At 32.4% G+C, this 17,330-nt stretch overlaps 2 protein-coding genes across 2 annotated transcripts; both read left to right on the top strand.

Annotated features, from left to right (window-relative positions):
• The first annotated feature begins 3,207 nt into the window (after positions 1 to 3,207).
• On the top strand, positions 3,208 to 7,678 carry LOC117703864 (olfactory receptor 8K3-like). The gene is made up of 2 exons (XM_034495711.2): positions 3,208 to 3,300; positions 5,793 to 7,678. The coding sequence occupies exon 2, from the start codon at positions 5,816 to 5,818 to the stop codon at positions 6,761 to 6,763; it is 948 nt and encodes a 315-aa protein (XP_034351602.1). The 5' UTR covers positions 3,208 to 3,300; positions 5,793 to 5,815; the 3' UTR covers positions 6,764 to 7,678.
• Positions 7,679 to 10,430: 2,752 nt separating this feature from the next.
• Positions 10,431 to 14,024, top strand: LOC117703768 (olfactory receptor 8K3-like). Its single transcript, XM_034495596.2, has 3 exons — positions 10,431 to 10,456; positions 11,362 to 11,386; positions 12,761 to 14,024. The coding sequence occupies exon 3, from the start codon at positions 12,829 to 12,831 to the stop codon at positions 13,765 to 13,767; it is 939 nt and encodes a 312-aa protein (XP_034351487.1). The 5' UTR covers positions 10,431 to 10,456; positions 11,362 to 11,386; positions 12,761 to 12,828; the 3' UTR covers positions 13,768 to 14,024.
• Positions 14,025 to 17,330: the final 3,306 nt, after the last annotated feature.

Here is a 17,330-nt window from a genome sequence, read left to right as displayed (position 1 = left end):
CCTGGAGAGACTTGAGGCCCCAGGGAATGGAGAGGCCTAGCAGGGGTTAGGGGTGAAGAGTGGGGAAGGTGGGGACATCCTCTTGGAGACTGGGGAGGGGGAGAAGAGGAAAGGGATGAGGAAGTTTAGAAGGGCCAACTAGGAGAGGATAATGACTGGACTACAAAAAAGTAAAAGTAAAAAAAAAAAAAAGAATACGTAATTAAAAAAAAAAAAACTTTAGTTTTCATTAGTTGCCATTAGCTCTTTAATTCCAAATATTCTTTTTTTATTTTTTTATTTTTATTTTATATTTTATTTAGATTTCAGATGCCATCCCCTTTCCCCATTTCCCCTCCCTAGAAAACCCCTATACCATGCCCCCCTTTCCTTTTTGCTTTTATACAATTTTTTAAAATGTTAATCAAAGGCTTTATAAGTTTGGTAATGCTCAATCAGAAGTGTAACCTAATACCCAACATAGATACATCAACTATCTTTGACTGGTAGAGATAGGTGAACATCTGCCTCAATATCCCCCCCTCTCTTTCTCTCTCTTTCTCTTTCTCATCACCTAGCTTCTCCTCTCCTTCATCTTCTCCTCTCCTTAATCCATCTCTTCCTCTCTGTACTCCTTCCCCCTTAGCTCCTCCTACATATCACCCTTCCTGTTAAAATAAAACTTTTCTCTCAAAATACAATTAGAGCATAATTATTCCTAATTGTACCAGTGAGGTACAAGATTTCAAATAAGCATTTTCCCAGTTAAAAATAAAAGGCAAAACACAATTTTTATTAATTAAAAAGAGCCTTCTGTCAAAACTAAAGTGTGAGAACTTCAGAGAGGTGTAGAGAACTGGGAATGCAAATAATTATGTATATAATATGAAAGCAAGAGATATGATTGTGAAGCTGAAGAAAGATAAGCCTAAGAGTGGCAAAGATTCTATATTCCACAATTATTGTCCCTTTAAAAAAATGAGACTCACTAGTTGAGGACTAAATACCAAGAATACTACACCCTAAGTTCAGAACTGTGAATTCAGTGTTGTGTATCAAACTACTGACACATAAGGCCCACATGCAAAATACTGGAATAGAGTGGGCTAACCCTCTGTATCAAAGCTATTTACCCTCAAGGGTTAGATTATTTTCTAATAGCAATTTCATTAAACAGAAAGACAAAATGGAACACCCACCTCAGATAATTGGTGACATAATCATCCTGGATGATAGTTTTGAGCCCCTCATCACCAAAAGAAAGGAGTGGGAAATGGTTATATATTCTATGATTCAGTTATTTCGATCCAAGGATACTTCCAAAGGAAATAAAATAAGCATAGCAAAGAGATATTCATGTAATTCATGATAATAAAAATATTAGTGTAATCAAATACTTATAAATAGATGAATGCTGAAACAAACAATTTGTATTTACATGTATATGATTATGGGCAGCGTATGTATAATATTCTGACATTGGTTTAAAAATAAATAATACTGGACCATATTTTTATTATTTTAAAACTCAGACAAACAAAGAACATATATGAAAGCTCTGTTCCTTAAATGGAAACTAGAATATAAATCAATGTAGATTACAAGATTCTGTGGCAGATGGTAGATGGAGGAAGTGTACAATGTGTGCCATCACAAATTGTGTAACTAAAAGGAATTAAAAGTTCTATATCTCTAGACTACATACTATAACCTACTATACTACTCAATAACCTACTAAAAACTATATTAATTACATTTCTGTTGTTGTAATAGAATTCCACAATTGTAAAAACTTATAGAAGAAAGTTTTTCTGGTTTTAGTGTTCCAAAAGAAAATGAATAAATCATGGGAAGAAGGAGGGGGCCAGAGGCAAGATGACTAGAACAGAAGCTGGGGTCTCACATCTGGGATGTGATCTGAGAACTGAGTAATGATTTTGAAGCCTCAAAACCCAACCCTGAGGATGTATTTTTTCCCCCATGTCTGTTCTTTTATACCTTCCAAAACTAGAAAGCATGTGTTAGATGCCAGAGCCCACAAGGACATTGCCTTTCAGATCACTTAGCATGCTTTATAGATAACTAGAAGAGAGAAACACATAGATCTAACACATAGAGCAAAGGATCAGTCAAACCTCAACTGAGAAGCTTCTTTTTGCAGTAGGTGGTGATAAAACAGAAATTCTCTAACTGGACAATATGCAAAGGATGGAAGACTTTGAAACAGTCAGTCCTAAGTGGGCTCAGAATGAGTTTATCTTAATTCATATCTTATCTTACAATTTTCACATATTTATATAAAAATAAATATTTAATAACCAAAGAGATACTGGAATGTTCAGTTTATGTTAAATTATATGTAAAAGTAAAACAAGGAATTAACTAGATACCATCAATTATAGAGTCAGAGACATAGAGAGAGGGATAGAGAGAAAGAGAAAGAGAGAGAGAGAGAGAGAGAGAGAGAGAGAGAATGAGACTAACACTCAACCTAAAAAGCATGGCATCATACATTTGTTGGAAAATTATGAATGTAGAATATATTCTGTTTACTTATGCTAATATTTATACAGATAGCTATTTTATTTGAACATTACTCATGTATCTTACATATCAAACTTTTGGTCTGTCAAGTATATTCTAAAAATAAATTTAAAAGATGAAGGCAAAGATGTTGGGAATAAGTATAACATTTGTGCTGCAATTTTTATGAGTCATGGGGCCATTCATGGTAGAAAATACACTAGAAGACCTTTCCAAAATCTGAAAATATTTTCTTTTAGTTGTTGCTATATAATCTTTGGTCTCATTATATAAATATATTAATCTTGTAAAAATTTAATTTAGGATGTCTGGATTTGTAAATCTGTCTAATACTTTGGGAAATAATTCAAAGTATCACAAAACATAAAAAAAATTCAAATATTTTTTGAAATAATTTGTTTTAAAGCATCCTGCATTAAGGTTTGACAATTATAACTATAGACATAACCCAATAAAATGCAGCTTCTTTACATTATCATTAATATGTCTTACAGATATAATAACGGTTCTAAGTATCTGAGACACAGTAGAGAAGAGTTAATAAAACGCAATGGTGGGAGATATCTCAGATAATACTTCTTACGTAGAAATATAAGAATCATATAATTGTCAAATGTCTCATGGGCTCTTTATGAAGCTTTCCAAAGCCCGGGTAGAATTAGTAAATTGCTTTTCTTTGACTTATGAAGAGTCCCACCGGGAGGATGAAAACTCATAAATTATTCCTATGATGTTGAGAACACACAAGAAAAATGCATGAAAGATTCATCATTAGAAGTGAGTAGCCTATATTTGTTCCTGAATCTCCTCCTAAGAATCTAAGTCATAGCCTGTTACAAGTTTCTGGAATCTGGACTTTATTATGCTTCAACAATCTGCTTTGAAAAACAAAGCCAAGAACAAGAGTTTAGAATTAATTCTGCACATGATAGAGGGAGGGAAGGGTTTATCTTCATTCTTCATTTATATCTAGGTCACAGCACTATTTGTTGTAGGGACTCATCTTTCTCCACTGAATACCTTCCACATAATTTGGGCATAAATGAATACACATAGTGCTTGTGCTTATCATAGTCCAGAATGTATGTGTTTATTCTTTGGGAAATATTATGCTTGTAAATTAACCCATGTTAAACTTTTGCCACTGCTACTGTAGGCATAAACCTATGAAAAGCAACTTGATTAGAATATCATTAATATATCTTACAGGTATACTGATGTGGTTCTCAATTTCAGAGATACAGGAGAGAAGAGTCAAAAAAAACCATGATGGCTAAAACTAATGTCTAAAATTAAGAGCTGAAATCAGAATATATAAATCTTCTAAGTTCTTTATTTTTTTCTGTTTGCTTATTTTGAGTACGTTGGAAATTCCTAGGATTCCACCTACATTTTATTATTGACGTTTTAAATCCCTTTCATAATTGCCACAAAGATTTAATAAACTAGTTGGTTTTCTGGACAATTTTGATATGAGCAGCTATAAAATTGTTTTCCATTAAATAACTAATATTTTCATTCATTAAATTATTTATTCAATATTTTTCAGAATATTAATCTTCTTTCTTAAGATATATATGTATATATATTTAAGATATATATAAGATAACATATATATGAATATATATATAAATATATATATTTATTTATTTATTTATATATATGTTGGAATAGATTTCTAAACAATGCTTTTATGCCCTGAAAATGTACTGAATTGAATTATTAAGTGTTTTGCCCTTTTTTCAATATTTTCTACTGCTTAATGTGAGATGTTTTCCACATAAACATATGTTTGAACACTTCGTCTCTAGGTCATGGTACTGATTTGTCAGGTTGTGTAACCTGGTAGACAGTGTCAATACCTGGTAAACACAAACTTTCTTGGGGGGAAGGTTCATAGTTACAAGCCAGCCTGACTCTACACAGTCAGTGCACACTGCTTCCTTATTGGCTGCTGTGTAGGCAAGACGACTCAGGCCCTTGTTGCACAGACACAGGTCAGTCCAGCTGCCCTCCTTATCCCATTATGTCCCTCAAACTGTTAGTCAGAATACATCCTTCCAGCATTAAATTTTTTGTCGAATCTTTGAACACAATAAAAAAAGTAGCTGATATGGGCTGCTTAAGTTTTTCTTACAGAGCAGGAACAAAAATCATGGTGTCTCTGAATACAACTATTTTATGCCTTTGTTTATAATTTAGAAGTTTTAGTTTGTTTGTCTTATAGTTTATCTGGCATTAATTCTAGAGTAATGTACAATCACATCTTCCCACAGGCCCTTTTTTGCTTTCTTTTAAGTCATGACCTCCATTTCTTTTAATTGATGCTACATTCACGTATATACACATATATTCTCAAATATAAACTATGAAGTTGACTTTAAACTTTAATCTTTTATAATTACCACTGGGTTTTATATTTCAATATTTTATTATAAATTTTTGACTCATATGCATAACTTTTACTTATATTCATAAGAAATACTCTTAGTTTCCTTGCCTTACAGTAGATTTAATTGTAATGGTTACATAACAAGGTAATGCAGGTCATGTAAATGAATAGCAAGTACATTTGATGCTTTATACATTCTGGTACATCCTGAGTAAGAGTGCTTTATTTGTTAGATTTTTAGTAGAATTCATTTCAATAGCATTGTTGATGTTTCTCTTATACTTGTCATCCATACTGGAAATAACATTTAACATATTAATTATCTTTAAGACCAAATGCTTTATTAAAAATATTCCTGATGGTATCAGTTGATTTATGCCTTATTTTGTAAAGATTTAACAATTTGTAATTTATAAATATATCATTTGATTATAAAACTGAGTGTAAATTTTCAAAGTAAGATGCCTCTATTCTAATGAGTTAAAATATGTGGCATAAATTTTGACATAAAATGCAAACTTTTCTCCCATTAACAGAAAATTGTTCAGTGAGTTCCATGCTGAGTTTTTTCTTAGTTATAGTTTCGCATTATCTTATATAACAGTGAACCATGTCAGAGTTTGTAGGAGAAGCTTCAAAATTTCTATTTGTATTAACTTATAAAACAAATTTTCATTGCTTTAGACTTTAAGATATTATAAAATTTAAAAGATAGAACCATAGTAATCTTATATACATGTATTAACATCTAAAAATAATATAAAATACATACTCATACTATATAATATAACAGATATTATATAATAACACAAAAATACAATGTTTCTACTGTTGGACCCTAACATAATTAATGATTATCTTTTTATTTCTTTAACAGTATAGGTTTCCTGAGTAGTCTAGATGGATACATACAATCTTACAGTACTGAAGTATTTTATTCTAACTGGAATTACAGATCTCCCTGAGCTACAGGTCCCTTTATTCGGACTCTTCCTCATTATATATACGATCTCTGTAGTAGGTAATTTGGGCTTGATCATGCTCACCAAAATAGACTCTAAGCTTCAGACACCTATGTACTTCTTCCTCAGACAACTCTCATTTACTGACTTTGGTTATTCAACTGCTGTGGGGCCTAAAATGTTAATAAACTTTGTTGCTGATCAGCCTACAATTTCCTATAATTGGTGCTCAGTCCAGCTGACCTTCTTTAGCGTGTTTATCACCACTGAAGTTTTTATTCTGTCAGCCATGGCCTATGACCACTATGTAGCCATCTGCCATCCACTACTTTACACAATCATCATGTCACAAAGATTATGCCATGTTCTGGTGGCAATACCATACCTGTATAGCATGTTTATATCTTTACTGACCATTATCAAGATTTTCACTTCATCATTTTGTGGCCATAATATCATCAGGCATTTCTACTGTGACAGTCTGCCATTGATATTGATGTTATGCTCAGACACACATGAAATTAAGCTGGTAATTTTAATCTTTGCAACTTTTAATTTGATTTCTTCTCTTCTGGTAGTATCCATGTCTTATATCTTGATCCTTGTGTCCATTCTCAGGATGAACTCTTCAGAGGGCAGGCACAAGGCCTTCTCAACCTGTGGCTCTCATCTGACAGTGATAGTTATATTCTATGGTACTCTATTTTTCATGTATGCACAACCAAAATCCACTCACTCCTTTGAGACTGGTCAAATTGCTTCTTTGTTCTATACACTAGTTATCCCCATGCTGAATCCCATGATCTACAGTTTGAGGAACCAAGAGGTGAAACAGGCCTTGCAGAGAAAATGGAAAATGTGTGTGAATATTTTACTTAAATTTTAAAATTGTAAGGTAGAGTAAAAAGAAAATATATGGTAGCTTATATGTAGTATAACTAATATTACTTTAGCTGGGTAATATTATTGTCTTGTGGGATGGCCACATGCTAAGAACAGATATAAAGAAATCGCTGATCAATTCTGAATTCAGTTAATCTTTTCTATATGATGTATCTCCTCTTCATATATTTGTTCTTCAAATATATTTGTTCTTCATACATGTTTTAATGTAAAGTTTTGTTTGGATTCCATTTCTACATGTCATATCATATAGCCTGTTTCTTGTTTGCTCCCAATAAACTAATTTAAGCTAAAAATTTGATTTCTTCATTGTGCTTTCATCCCTAATACCCTAATACCTAATATTGTAAAATATAAGACAAGTACATGTACAAAATCACATGATATCATATAAAATTGTAATAAAAATCTTAGATGATGAAAATATTCCCAAAGGAAGAGCAGCAAGGACTATTTCTATCCTTGATATTTAAAAAAGAAAAAAGTGTTCCTTAATCAAATGTGGAATCTAGTAACTCTAAATAAGTGGATCCCCCTGCACAGATTTCTTATATTTTATGGAACTTCAATATAATGTCTCTGTATACACAGTCTAGTCATTTGTATGCAATGATAAAGTGGCTTCTCTCTTTTATACTCTGTCATCTCATGTTGAATACCTTGATCTATAACTCGAGAAATGAAGATGTAAAATATCCACTACAAAGGACATAGAAAATTATTGAATACATTTTCTTAATGTTAATGTGGAATGTGATTCTAGTAAGACATTATATGGATGTCACTCTTGTTTATAAGCCTCAAAACAAGGAGCAAATCCATGAAGACTCTATGTGTTTGGAGTTTTCTTACCATTTATTCACACGATCAACATGTTTTAAATATAATCAAGAACAGATAAGCAAAATACTTTTTTAAAGAAAGAGATGAATTATAAATATAGTTATTGGTAAAATATTTTTGTGTATATTAATAGTTTCTGGGGACATTTGACCAAAACTGCAAATAACAGAATCATTGTGCTATATCATGTGAAGAATTAGATATTTTGGGAAATGAAACTATTTTTTGTATTTTTAAAATTATTTTAATTAAACAGTCATGTCCATGTATGTTTATATAACTGTATTTTGTATATTTCTCTTTTAAACTTTATAGTTGTCTATGTTATTTATACTCAAGATTAAGAGTAGTACAGGGAATATGAACATCTGAATATTCTAAATATCTACATACCTAACAAGAAAACTAAGGTCCTCATCCATTACCTTTAGACAGGAGCAATTCGGGGTGAAAAATTTTGAGATGTGTGGGTAGCCCCATCGCTCAGCCAGGGGGCATGCCTAACCTCTGAATATGGTCACTACAGTTTCTCTCTCCTCTTTGTTGGGTATTTCAGCTAATGTCATCCTCTGTGGTCCTGGGAGCCTCTTGCTTTCCTGGATTCTGGAACTTTGCCCCTCCCCATGCCCCTTTGCTACACACCTCTGTTCAATATCCTGACCTTCTGTACATCAATCTTGTCTCTTCCACACCTGATCCAGGCCCCCCTTTTCCCCTCCCCATCCTTCCTTCTTCCCAAGTACCTCCCATCTTCTATCTCCCATGATTATATTGCCCCTTCTAAATAGGACTGAAGCATACAGGGACAGAGTGGACCAGAGACTGAAGAAAAGGCCATCCAGAGACTGCTGCATCTGGGGAGCCATCCCATATGCAGCCAACAAACCAAGACACTATTTCTGATGCCAAAAAGTGCTTGCTGATATAGCTGTCTCTTGAGAGGCTCTGCCAGAGACTGTCCAATACAGATGCGGATGCTTGCAGCCAACCACTAGACTGAGCATGGGGACCCCAATGGAGGAGTTAGGGGAAGGACTGAAGGAGCTGAATGGGTTTGCAACCCCATAGCAAGAATAACAATATCAATCAACCAGACCCAGCAGATCTCTCAGGCACTAAAATACCAACCAAAGAATAGACAAGCAGAGACCCATTGCTCCAGCTGCATTTGTAGCAGAGGATGGCCTTATCTGGCATTAATGCGAGGGGAGGCCCTTGAACTCTAACCTGAAAAATTATGACACGGTCCTCTCAAAGCAGCTAGGCCAAACCAACTCCATGGTTCACTGTATATGTGGGGTTTTTGTTTGTTTGGTTTTGGCTTTTTTTTTTTCTTTTTTAATAAGAAGCTTTCTTTACCTCCATAGACTTGTAGTGATCAAATGAGGAGAAACAGAATGAAATATCTCAATGTTCACATTAGGTTCATTGTATAGTCTTGTGTGGGGGATATCAGTGGAGGAAGCATCACTTACGGCCTTCTTTTTCATTGTGTTTTCATTCATTCATGGATGTCTGTTTTAGAAGAGGCATAATTAACACCTTATACTGCTTTTATTTGGAATAAAAATGGTTAAGGAGATTGACATAGTTCCTAGTTAGTAATGGATTGACTTGTAATTGCTACTTTTATGGATAAAATTGACAGGCCTAAAGAATGACCAAATAGTCAATAACTATTATTTCTTTGTTTGTGTTCTGACTTATTATAATCTGAATTCAAATTCAGATTCTAATAATTTCAAATCTGAATTTATTAGAATCTGTATCTGAATTCTTGAAAAGGTATATTGAAGGGGGCTTGTTAAGAATAAACAGACAATGAGAGACCTCTTGTGTCTTCAACTAAAGACAAAGAGCTACATGCAACTATGAAAATCTGATAATGGGAGATATAGTCTTCACATGAAAGACATCTCACACAAAAGACTTCCTAAATTGGTTTCCTAGTAACCAGTGGTCAGCCCTTAAATCACATGCATACAAGCAACATAATGTGGGTTAAGCAAGTTTTATTTACACACACGCACACATAAAAATGCACGCATTCACATACTTAGGAATAAATCTGTGTATGTGGTATTTGTGTGTGTGTGTGTGTGTGTGTGTGTGTGTACTTGTAAAAACAGTTTTAAAATTCTATGAATATGGAAGAGAAAAAAAGAGATCACAGAAAAATTGACTTGAGAAAAGAGAAGGGAGAAATTATATATTTTAATTTCAAAAAGTAAATTCAACCATACATATAAAGTCATTTTATATTATATTTATAATAAAATTATATATATATATGTCTTTACATATGAATAATTACATATAGAATATATAATATATTATGCAATATATTTTATATAATATAATATATAATAATGTAAATATATAATATATATATAAATATATATAAATATAAATACATATATAAATACATATTATTATATATTATATAATTATATACACTGTGTCCAGACCTACTGATACTTCACCAGTATTCTCAGGAATTTCTTAGTCTCCACATGACAAACACAGAAAGATATTGGACATAGAGATAGACTTAGAGAAATAAAATGGCACAGTGGGAGAGTTAGTTTGAATTCTATTTTTTGAAGCTTCCTAAATGACTGGTCTGTAATTAATGTTCCTAACAGGTAATTACTGAGCAAAATCTAAGCACTATCAAACTCTCAAATACTGTAGGGACAAGTAACTAATTGCATATCATTTCATAGTAAATATCAATTCTCCAAAGATTAAAATAATTAATTCATGAATTGTTTTAAGCAGTGTAAAGATGATATGCCAGAGGCAGACAGAAAGTTCATAGATGTCATTGTAGGTAATAAATTATTTCTATAATTTATTATTATAAATAATAATATTATTTATATTAATAATAATAAATATTATTTCTAATAAATAATGATATTTATTATAAATAATAATAAATTATAAGCATAGGTCTTATGCTAGATAAATACACAATTCATTCAATGATGTGTGCAGGGCTATCACTCTGTGATGTCTTCATACAAATTGCTTCCTGCATTTATAATTTGATATTATAGTGTGGATTAAAGAACTACATGTTCATAATAATCTTCTAAAAGTCACCACGGTATTTTATTTCAATTACTGGGTTTTACATAAGCAACTCTATCTTTAACAGAAAAGATCAGACTAAAAGAAGCACACCTGGGTTGGTTAGTATATTTAAATGCAAAGATTCATAGCTCTCTTGAAATTCCAAATATTTAGACAATTGATTAATTTTCTTTTAAAAATCACTTCAAGCTTCAATTATTGTTTAAATAGATGTTCAGATGCACTTTTTCCATTGTATATTTAAAAGTAAAATGAAAACTATTTTTGATATTCCATCAAAAAATCATGATCAGTAAAATAAATATATTAAAGTAGTAAGTCATATATTAGTGATGCAGCATCCAGAATACGCTTTCATTCTCATGCAATCTATTAAACTCCAAAAACAACTTTAAAACATTCATAAAAAGTAAAAAGGGCATTATGAGAAAATTATTTTTCTTTTCATAGAATTCTAAAGAAATACTTTTTATTATCATATATAGCTAATATATGTTTGTATTGAAATTGTTATTGAACACATAGTATAATTTATTTTAAATGATTTTATAAAAAAGTCAAAACAGACTATATTCTGTATGATATCTACTATAGCTATCAGGTAATTTAATTGTATTTAAATTTCTATATTTCTCTTAGGAGGAAGACATATGTGTGGAGACTGGTAAGCAATAAGTAGGTCTCACTATCATAAGCAATATTTAATCAATTTAGTTTCAAGTTATAATTAATGAGATGCAAGTGTAATGCAATGAGGTGTATGCTTTTACTTTTCTCACAGTAAACTTAGAGCCATTTCCTACCATTTCATTTAACAATTATTATTTCTATGTATTGCTTGTTTTGTCTCTTAAGGAATGTTGTTACTCATTATATCTATAAAGTAGGAGACTAGTTTGTAGGTAGTTTATACCTTCTTCACCTCAGAAATCCTTCAAGGACAATTTAGTCATATATCCATAAGAATAATGTTCTTTAGAAACCCACATTTTTGACAAAATAAACTTTTATTAAAATATTTATGTGTAAACATTACATACTATATATATATGTATGTATACATATATATATATATATACAGAATTATTAGAAATGTTATAGTCAAAAATATTAAAGAACAAAATACAGTATATATAAATTTACACATTCAGGTTCTTAATATCCATTTAGATGTTTAATCTGATCTTAAAAATATTTTATTATTTTAGAATTTAATTAATTACATTATTAAAGTATTATGTATAATAAATAATTGGCTGAATATATGGGTTGTACTATGTTGGTGGCTACTGCCCTCAGAAGCAAAAGGAGAATATGAGAAATACCACACCATGAGTTAAGTAAGTAAGCATTATATGGATGCTGTGGGTGAAACCTGGATCCCCTGGTACAGCAGCAATTAATCTTAGTGGCTGAATTTAAGGCTCTGTTCTGTTTCCTTATTCAGACATTATTCATTAGTTATTCATTTTATCTAGGTTATGAGACTTCTTGGAATAAAGTCTTCATAGTGTTCTGCTTTTAATGATCAGTGCTCTGCTTTTAATGATTGTTTCTATTAATGATAGTCACTGTAATTTGAGGTCTACAATTTTACAACAATAAATTAAATATTTCATCATATTGTTAAAAGTAATTCATAAAACCCCACTATAATATTAAAAATAGCTTCATAGATATTACTCAAAATATTTTAAACTATACAACAATTATTATACATGAAAATAAAAATTTCAAAATATATATGAATTTCATAATTATATATGGAAATAAAAATTTCATAATATTAATTCTACATTAAAATGTAATTTTCTGTTTCTAACCTTGTTCAGTTTTGACAAAGATAATGCAATTATGCCCTAGATTAGAAAGACATTATTAAAATAAAACAAAACCAAAACTCCTAATCTATCTCTGTCTGTCTTAAATTCTAGTTAAACAATTTTTAAGTAAAGATATTTTTATTTGCAAATAACATAATTGGTAAGTTCCAATTTATCTAATTTACATTTGTTTTGCATATTGCAAATTCTCCTAGGTGAAAGCTCAGAAAGTTATTGAATAAGCTATTGTGTCAATCCAAAACAGAGTTTGCTGTAAGCCTAGATGGAGAAACGCAACCTCACAGTGTTGACTGAATTCATCTTGATGGGCATCACTGACCGGCCTGAGCTTCAGGCTCCATTGTTCGGATTGTTTCTCATCATCTATCTAATCTCATTGATGGGCAACATGGGCATGATCATCCTTACCATGGTGGACTCCCGACTGCAAACACCCATGTACTTCTTTCTCAGACATCTGGCTATCACTGATCTGGGTTATTCTACAGCTGTGGGCCCCAAAATGTTGGTAAATTTTGTTGTCATTCAGAATACAATCAGTAATCATCTTTGTGCAATACAACTAACTTTCTTTCTTGTGTTCATCATTTGTGAACTTTTTATTCTGTCTGCAATGTCTTATGACCGCTATGTGGCCATCTGTAAGCCTCTACTCTATACTGTCATCATGTCCCATAGGGTATGCTGGGTGCTAGTGGCAGTTCCTTATTTCTATAGTGTCATTATTTCTCTTCTAATAACTATAAAAATTTTTGCTTTACCTTTTTGTGGTTACAAGATCATTAGTCATTTCTGTGACAGTCTCCCTTTAATATCATTGCTCTGTTCTAATACACACGATATTGAAATTATAATATTGATTTCAGCAGGGTTTAATTTGGTTTCATCTCTAGTGGTGCTCCTCTTTTCTTATTTACTCATTCTTATAGCCATTTTTAGGATGAATTCAGCTGAAGGCAGGCAGAAAGCTTTGTCTACTTGTGGGTCCCATCTGACAGTGGTCATTGTCTTCTATGGGACTTTGATATTTATGTATGTGCAGCCCAAATCAAGTCACTCCTTTGACACTGATAAGGTGGCTTCCATTTTTTATACTCTGATCATCCCCATGTTGAATCCCTTGATCTATAGTCTAAGGAACAAAGATGTAAAATATGCCCTAGAAAGGTTGTGGAAAGTATTAGGCAATATTTTTTCTTAATGTGATATACAAAATGAGCCTTATAAGTTATATTATGGATTTTTCTATGTGTATATGTAGTTTAATAGAAAGCAAAAAACAAGAATCCAACATGTATTCATCTATTGTCTTAAAATTTGCACCTGCCATTAATTGTTCTAAATGAAATCAGTGAAACATTAAAAAAAAATGTGTTTTCATTCAAGTTTGTTAAGTTTTCAAAGAAACTTCATGTTTGATAAAGGAATGACCAAGTATAAGGAATAGTTTAATTTTCATTAGATACCAGATAAATAAAAACTAAAATGAAAATGAGTTGATGTCTATACACATGTCAATTTTTATTTTATTTTTATCTTATGTTATCATTGAAATGGGTCTGGGCTGACCTGTAACTCTCTACATAGACCAAAGTGTTCTTATAATCACTGAAGTTCAAGTGGCTCTGTCTCACCAATGCTGAAATTAATAATATTTACCACCATGCCTGGGACCTACTACCATTTTTTAAAGGAGTGAAGAATCATTGCTTCTCCTCCATGATTAATAATCTCACTAGCCTCAACCAATGAGCTATGATTATAGTACCAAGCATAATTTCTGTCTGAGTGGGCCCTAAGTCCAACGAGAGAGTTGCTACTGCCAAGATATAAATGTCACTATTTCAACTTAAGGGGGTTACTGTGTCTACATCAGTCTTAAAGGAAATGGGGAAATAGGTCAATTTTATGGTTAAACTCTTGATGGGAGAAGTTTGATTGGGATGACCAGTTGTAGAGGGAGAATGAAAGCAAGGCAAGAAGATAAAATTAACAGACATTTGAGGGTGGTATAGAAATCTAGTGAGATAAAAACTTCTTAGAGTATATGAAGGCAATTCAATGAAGTTTCCAATTATGGGAGATACAGAGTTCCAACAGACTATCTCTTGTCATCAAATGAAGCTTCCAGTATGAGGACTAGGTTACATCCAATAGTGTTGTTGGCCAAAGGGGCCTTAGATATCCACAATTAGTGAATCATGTCAACAAAGCAATAGGATGCTCTTAAATGGACACCCAGGTATTGTTGCTGAAGACAATATTCACAAAACTCATCGAAAACAAAGAAGATCAAGCTGGTGATTTTATAGAACATTCACTCCTATGTTCTGGTGTCTTTAGCACATGAAAATACTCTGCAGGCTATCAAAAGAGAAACATATACATCAACTGAGCCACAAGCCCTTTGCTGTCCTGCCTGCAAAACTAGACTAGGACAATGGCAGCATAAACTTCTGGAAGAAATTAATTAATAACTGATTTGACTTAACGCTCATTCCACAAGTTCAAGTCCATGCTGATTGCTGCCTAAGCAACAAAGAACCAAAGACTAAATATCCCAGAAACAGGATTAAACCAAATGCTACTGGTATTTTTAAGTAGCAAAAAAAAGTAGTATTTTTAAGTTACAAAAGTATTCCCAATGATATTTTGATATATTCATAGAGCAGTATCTTATTCAGTTTTCATCAGGGAAGCTTCCTTCTTTCTCAGAACTAATAGAACACTGCAGAAGAGGAAACAATAAGAACACAATAGTCAGAGGGAATAGAGAACACAAGAAGAACATGGTCCTCTAAATCAACAGACAAAGCTAATAGGAATGCAGAGACTGAAGCAGCATGTACAAGACATGCATGGTTCTGTACCAGGTCCTGTATAAATATGTTATAGTTTTCAATTCAGGGTTTTATAATGGGACTCCTGAATGTGTGAACAAGTTAATCTCAGATACTTGTGCATGATTTTTATCAGGATGTTTTCCTTCCCTTAATTTGCCTTGTCCAGTTTCAGTGTGCTGATTTTTATCTTATTATATTTTTTATTGTTATGTTTTGTTGTTTTTCTTATAGAAGCCTGTTACAGTTAGTGTGGGATAGAAAGTGAGTGGATCTGGATGAAAAGGGTACTGGGAAGTTATGAGATGTGTAAAAGGAGAGGAAAATATAATGTAGATATATTGGATTATAAAAGAATCTAATATCAATGAAACAGAAAAAACAAAAATACAGTAAAGTTATGAAATAGTGTCTATAACAAAATTTTAAAAGGATTATTTCAAAGTAAACACATTATTAAAAGCCAGGGTAGATCTTTTTGTCTCTATTAATATGAAATATGATAGCTATACATTAAGAGCCTATCACCACTTGAACCTGTAAAAATATTTGAAAATTAAAGAACTTTTGGAGGAATTATCATCCCTGACCCCAAACTGTACTACAGAGAAGTCGTGATAAAAACTGCATGGTATTGATACAGAAACAGGCAGAAAGATCAATGGAATAGAAATAAAGATCCAAAAATGAACCCATACATCTATGGTCACTTGATCTTTGACAAAGGAGCTAAAATCGTAGACTGAATAAAGAATAGCATTTTCAACAAATGGTGCTGGTTCAACTGGAGGTCACCATGTAGAAGAATGCAAATCATTCTATTCTTATCTTTTTGTACAAATCTCAAGTCCAAGGGGATAAAGGACGTTCACATAAAACCAGATACACTGAAACAAATAGAAGAGAAGGTGGGGAAGACTTGAATACTTGAAAACAGGGGAAATGTTTCTGAATAGAACATCAATGGCTTATGCTCTAAGATCAAGAATTGACAAATGGGACCTCATATAATTGCAAAGGACACTGCCAATAGGACAAAGCAGCAACCAACAGATTGGTAAAAGATCTTTACCAATCCTACAAACAATAGAGGGCTAATATCCAATATATACAAAGAACTCAAGAAATTAGACTCTGACAACCAAATAACCCTATTTAAAAAAATGGGAAACAGAGCTAAACAAAGAATTCTCAACTGAGGAAACACGAATGGCTGAGAAGCATCTAAAGAAATGTTCAATATCCTTAGTCATTAGGGAAATGCAAATCAAAACAACCCTGAGATTCTACCTCACACCAGTCAGACTGGCTGATATAAAAAACTCAGGTGATAGTAGGTGCTGGCAAGGATGTGCAGAAAGAGGAACACTCCTCCATTTTTAGTGGGATTGCAGTCTGGTACAACCACTCTGGAAATCATTCTGGTGGTTCCTCAGAAAATTGGACATAGCATTACCTGAGGACCCAGCTATACAGCTCCTGGGGCATATACCCAGAAAATGCTTCAACATATAACAAGAACATATACTCCACTATGTTCATAGCAGCCCTATTTATAATATTCAGAAGCTGAAAATAACCCAGATGTCCTTCAACACAAGAATGAATACTGAAAATGTGGGACATTTACACAATGGAATATTACTCAGCTATTAAAAACAATGAATTCATAAAATTCTTAGGTAAATAAATGGATGGAGCTAGAAAATATCATCCTGAGTGAGGTAACCCAATCACTAAAGAACTCACATAGTATACACTCACTGATAATTGGATGTTAGCCCAGATGCTTGAAATACCCAAGATACAACTCACAGACCACATGAAGCTCAAGAAGAAGGAAGACCAAGTGTGGGTGCTTCCGTCCTTCTTAGAAGTAATAACAAAATATTCAAGGGAGCAAATATAGAGAGAAAGTGTGGGA

This window comes from Arvicanthis niloticus, chromosome 2, assembly GCF_011762505.2.
Source record: "Arvicanthis niloticus isolate mArvNil1 chromosome 2, mArvNil1.pat.X, whole genome shotgun sequence".
In the NCBI taxonomy this organism is placed as follows: domain Eukaryota; kingdom Metazoa; phylum Chordata; class Mammalia; order Rodentia; family Muridae; genus Arvicanthis; species Arvicanthis niloticus.
This window is presented reverse-complemented; position numbering and strand designations above follow the sequence as displayed.